A 6,000-nucleotide genomic window follows, 5' to 3' on the forward strand; every position below is an offset into this window, starting at 1 on the left:
TTTGCTCCCCTTGAACCCCACAGCTGTCTTTAACTGCCAGCTGTGTTTCTTGAAGCACAACTTCATTTCAGTGACTCCATCTCTCCAAAAAGCCTCTTCTTACATTTTTAACTGTCTCCCCAAGCAAATCCTTTGAGGGAGAGCTTCTCTACATGACCTCACAAGGCCACAACTTAGCATTCCTTCCTCCTCTGTCCCTTACATTTTAGTATCATCTCACCTGCAAAGTCATATTCGCCCATTAATATGCAAACAACTTGCAGATTATGTTTAGATCTGTCTCTTTAAAATCTTTATCCCAAAATTGCAAAGGCTTTCTCTGAGATTTCATCACGGACAATGCAGGACCAGAACATCACCCCACATTCTCCTCATCTTGAGGGATCAGTCCTTATTTTTCTGCCCTCTGCACCCAGCAAATGTTTGCCCTGAGCACCTTATGAGTGATGGAAACTATTATGGCCTCTACTGGCACAGAACACTTGGAGAAGGATTCTCCAGCAACTTCATATAGTACTGAGAGCATTTTTCATAAGGCCACATTTTATTTTCTGAGACAAAATCAGAAGTTGTTAGGAACTGTGTCCCCTTTTTCTCGAATAACCAAATGCTCCTTTCATCACCCCCTGTTTCAAGAGCTCTCCAGATTTTCTAACCAGCAATTCAAGGACCATAGTTTTGGGAGTTTCAGCTCTTCCACATAAGGGAAACAAGACAGAGAAGTAAGGCGAGGAAGAGTAGAAGCCACTGAAAACTTTGCTCATTTAACAAAGGGAGTAGCAAAACTTGTGCTTCGTTAGAGTGCAATCAATGAATGCTAAAGATGACAGTAAACGTGCCAGTTACTGACAGCCACGTGGCTACCACAGTCATGGAAAGGGTTCACTTCTCACATGGCACTCAGAATCAGGGCCATAGTGACAGGTTCAGAGAGGTGTCTCAGCCAGCAGACTGGTTCATGCTCTGTTCCCTCGGATCCGTACTCTGAGCTTCGTTTAGCTGTTCTACGCAGCAAAAGGGAGTTCTGAGCTAGTGAAGATTTCATTCCTGCATGCTGACCATTTTAATGAAAAGCTTCACCTTGCCAGCGTAATGCTCTTTAAATTGGCCATCCTTGCAGTACTTGTGCCTTTTGATCCACTGCCTCTCATAAAACTGGCTAACCTTTAAGTTCATTATGTTCTTAAAAATATTGCTATGTTCTTAAAATCATTGCTCTGCATTTAGAGAGTGAAACTATTCACCAAATTAGTATGTCATATCCGAGCTACCTACCTGCAAATTTCTTGTTTCTCCATTTAAGTGGAATTGACTTGCCACGGCACAATGAAAAGGAGATCAATAATTACAGACTCCAATTTGCCAAAGATTTGTTAAACTTCACTCCTTGCTGTCATATCCTCTATAATTATGGTCGAAGACTGTATCCATCTGCATGACTGTGCCCTCAAGAGGTTACAGATAGCATAACTTTCACCTCCATTGTCATTTCTTCGAAGCAGTCCAAGAGAGATGTCCAGGAGGCATGTTCTGAGAGACCACAGCATCAGTTTGCCAGCTGTGGACTGCCTGCAGACCACTGATGTCCACTGCAGAAAAGCCTGGCCTTGGGAGGTTGGATACTTCTTGTCACCCACCACCAAATTGCCTTAGAAAAAGCTAAAAGCATTTGTTTTTCATGCACGCAGTTGCTGTAATGGTTACAGAGCTGCCACGTGATCATGTATGGGAAAGGAAGCAGCTCCCACAGTTGTGAAAATGAGGAAAAGTCTATGATGCAATCTTTCTAGTAGGAACAAAAACTCCACATGTTTCATCCCAGAGTCATCTTAAAATACATGTATGCTCTGTAGCCAGGATCATCTGAAATCGCAAATACAGACTAAGTACACAGGATCAAGCAATATCCAAAGAGCCCTTCTGACTCTGCCTAGATCTGCAATTTCTTGCAGGTTCTGCCATTCCATTTTCATCAGAAGAGCAGATTTATGGTATAAGCACTCATGAATAATTCACTCCCTTGAGCTGCCACATGCAACTTGGGGAAATCCCAGCTATAAAACCTTGGCACCATTTAGCTAGCACAAGCTGCACTACTTTTTTACAGGTGTTATTCCACTGACCTACTTGGAGTTATTCCTCCTTCACAATGCTAGAAGAAAAGGACCAGGCTGTTTGCTTACCAGCTCTGGTAAGCAAACCTCTCTGCCACCTCTTCATAGCAGTAAAAATGCTTCTAGTGTTGGAGTAAGTTTTAGCAACCTTAGTGCTTTGGCTCACCATTAGCTTCAGTGGCTTGTACATCTCCCCTGCTCTTGGGCCTCCTGTAATAATCCATCCTCCATTGGCTCACTTCCTCCTCAAGTCTGTGTTTTTTAAATCATGTGGAGAAACTTACTTGGATCCTAAACAAAAGGAACACAAGTAAAGACATAAACTAGCTACACTGAACCTGTCTTTATGCTGGTTTCTAACTTCAAGAGAAATGTGGTTTATTCCAACACTTATCCTCTGTCACTGGAGCAAGAGCCCCAGAAGGGTATGGGTGTAGATGCCTCAGACAAAAAGAAAGTGAAACCGTTTAGCCACCTCCCTGTCCTAACGAAGAGGATGAATTAATAGCATCACTCAGTGGCTGCTTATTTTCCTAGGCTTTTCCTTCATACAAAGCTAGCTGGGAGTTCTTCTCCCCAGTTAAAAAAAAAAAAAATTATAAGCATTTTATTTGATAAGATCTTTAAGTGGAGACCAACTAAATGACAATGAGTGCACTGCCACCAAACCATATTCAAAGCCTACATCATGATAGACAGCTAAACCTACAACTGCAATACAGGGAACAAAGAGCTGGCATTCCCTGTTTGTAAATAAGGTGAACAGCTCACGGCTATCTTGACATGAAACAACATAGTAATTATAGTGCCTAAGTTAGACATCTAAGTAAATGTAGTCATGTCATTTAAACAATTACCCTACACTGATTTATAGCAGCTAAGGATCTGATGAGGGATGTAAGAAACTCCTCTTTACCCTAATATGTCCCTTCAGTTTATCCAAATTACTGGCTTTCACCACCTGGCCTCTCCCTTGTGCCCCCCCAGTTAGGTTTTAAGCAGGTTAAGAAATTATGGTTCTCACTTTGGTCTTCTCTTACACACTTCTAGCAGTGCTGAATGAAATGCGAGACAACCATAAAAGCCAGTAGAGGGGAAAATTAGGCATGCTGTGTAACTAATGTCTGAACTGTAAGCAAAGTTGTGGGCAATTTTCATTTCATATCACAGGTTCACATTTCTTTGAATTGTCACCTACTGAGAACAAGCACTACCTGCTCATGCCCTTTCAGGCAGGATGGGATGCTGCCTGATCAGCTTGGACAAGCTTCAGGGGTTGCCATGGTGTGCTCTCAAGGAACCTCTCACCTCCTTGCCCAGGAGCCACCATCCTGCCTCAGAGAAGGGAGCACACCTTCAGCCCACACCAGTGTCATGGGGGAGCGGGGTTCCTCCTGCATCATTCGGCCATCTGCCTGCTGCTGGGGCTGCCGTGTTTGCTGGGATGGCTGTAAGCAAACAGCTGGAAGCTCCCCTGCTGGCCCTGTTCCACAGGCACACGGGGGAGCATGGTCACGAGAAAGGGGCCAAACACAAATTAAAACCAGATGAGCCGAGACAGCAGTTGGAAAGAGGGGGTGGTTAAAGCCTGTGATGGCTCTAAGAGAAAAAAGTCAGACAAAGCGGGCTTGCAGATTGTCACCAAACTGAAAACCTCCTCCACCCCCGACTGCCTGGCTGGAACTGTATAATGGAGCAGGTTTCAAGAAACCGCAGCTCCCAGCAGAGTTAACTCTCCAGCAGCTGCTGCACTTTCAAATTGTCAGACAGATTAAACACAGGAATGCCTGTGGGCCACAAAGCTGAGGGAAGAGTGAAGTGATGGGGTCAGCTTACTCTAAAGTGCAGAAACTACTCAAAAATTTGGAGAGAGGACTCCTTCTGTCCAGGGGGGAGTTACACTGATATCGTCTGGCTGGAGGCTTGGCACAGGGCCCTTTCCCTGCCTCAGCTGTCCACACCAAGCTGGACAGTTAGTGGAGTTTTTGTCTTGTGCTTCCTTAGAAGCTGCAGACATGGCATGTAACCAGACTGCCCTTGCAGGGCAAGCATGTGTTTGGAGGGGAGAGAAGTGAGGGTTCCACTACAGTCCACTCCTCTGGGGCATGAGCCAGGGTGCCTGGCTGGAATCAGACACTGCAGGGCACCCAGAAAGCTGGCACCTGCACTGCCTCAGCATCCAAAGCTCAGAGAAACATGTTACCTTATGGGGGCAAGTGAGTGCGAGCAGTGGAGCGCTTGAATAAGGCAAAAGTGAGTGCCACTGATCCGCATGTCACCGATAACAAGAGGGTGATGATTTACTGGGAAAACTGCCCTGTAAAAAGCACGCTTGTGGATCCTATTTATTGTCTCATACCCTTCAAATACTCTTACAGTTACAGAGACGCCACACAATTACAAGTTAGAAAAAAGAACAGAGGTAATTCTCCCACACACTGTCTAGCCCGTGGAGCCAACAAACCTGTGGCACCATCAGCGGGCAGCGTGGGTCAGCCAGCCCAGCAGGGCTCCTCCCAGGAGATGGTAGGCCACCTCCATCAGGGATAAACAATTCACACTTCAAACCTGGGCCAAAAGCTTGTTGCCAGATCTGTGCAGCGGCAGAGAGCAGAGCTGGAGGGAGCTTTGCCAGTATTAGGGGTAGGAAGGAGAAAGAGAGGTTGTTCCCATATAACACAGCCTCTCCTCTGCCAAACCACAATGCTCCATGTGGATCTGTAGCCCACATGCTTCTCCAGGTACGTCCAACTCAGCTCACAAAACTGCTGTGAAGATGCTGGCCCACAGAAGCTGACTTGCCACACTGCTCTCAAAGGTCACATAATGACCAGACAGGGGCTTGAGCACAAGAGAGCACAGGCCACTGTGTCTTTGGGCCACTTTCAGGCAGCCACACAACCAGATCAGTCATTGAGGGAGCCAAGTGGTCTCCCTCTCTAGGAGAAAGTCTGAATCACCCCTCCCTCTTCCCAAAGCACCAGGGGAGTCTCCACATGTGCAAACAAATAGCCTGGACACCCCCATCCCCTCATCGCAAGAGCACTTACCGCCCAGGAACTGGATGCCTCCTGCCACCCTGCCCACGGTCCTGGAGATGAGCTCGGACACACAGCAGCCCATGAGCGCTGTCAGGGCCACCAAGAGAAGCAGCCCGCAGCCCAGGCCCGTCACCACCGTGCAGATCCTCCACTCGGCACTCGGGATGGCCTGGAAGGAGGCATAGCGGCCACACTGCTCCACCATCACCGTCATCTGGCGGCTCTCATCCCGAATCGGGTAGGAACACCTCCGGAAAGTGCCGAAGGAAACAGACTTCTCCAGCTGAGACCCCAAGAGCCAGTAGGGCATGAAGAAGCCAACACAGGAGGCAGCAGCGCAGAGGAAGGAGAGGAAGGCCCAGACGACACCGGCACAGGTGAGGCTGGAGGCCATCTTTGTATCTGTTTCAAGACCTCTCACAATAGGAAGACACAAAAGTAACTGTGTATTTTAGAGCAGTTTTATGGATAATCCAGAATCTTTCAGCCTTGACAAATCCTCACACTCGGAGAAGCTTGGATCCTAACAGCCAGGGGAATATTTCCTCCCATCATGAAGTCAAAGGTCCCTAATTAAATGACAAAACACAAAAAAGGAGAAAAATACAAGTTCAGTAACACTGACATTAGAAAAAAATATTTGTCTGCCAGAGTGTTTTTCCTTCCTAGGGGATTTCTGAAGTAGACATGCCACTTTTCTGTCCCACCCTTGCAAGAAGACCCTATAATCATTCTCAGTGACACCAGCTTCTGTGGTCAGTGTGATGGTGGTGACAGGCAGCCCAGCTGGCACAGGCTGCTGTGCACATCCAGGAACACTCTGCAGCCACCTTCAGGGGCTCCCT

The 6,000-nt window shown here is 47.0% G+C and overlaps 1 protein-coding gene across 1 annotated transcript in view; it reads right to left on the reverse strand.

The window, feature by feature from the left end:
• Positions 1-5,549, reverse strand: part of LHFPL6 (LHFPL tetraspan subfamily member 6) — a gene marked incomplete at both ends in the record, with an annotated part of 134,576 nt that extends 129,027 nt beyond the window's left edge. The window contains one exon of the mRNA XM_082277881.1: positions 5,165-5,549. Within this exon, the coding sequence (XP_082134007.1) occupies positions 5,165-5,549 (385 nt within the window). The remainder of the gene's footprint in view (positions 1-5,164) is intronic.
• Positions 5,550-6,000: the final 451 nt, after the last annotated feature.

Source organism: Coloeus monedula (genome assembly GCF_965178545.1).
Source record: "Coloeus monedula genome assembly, chromosome: 3".
Taxonomy (NCBI): domain Eukaryota; kingdom Metazoa; phylum Chordata; class Aves; order Passeriformes; family Corvidae; genus Coloeus; species Coloeus monedula.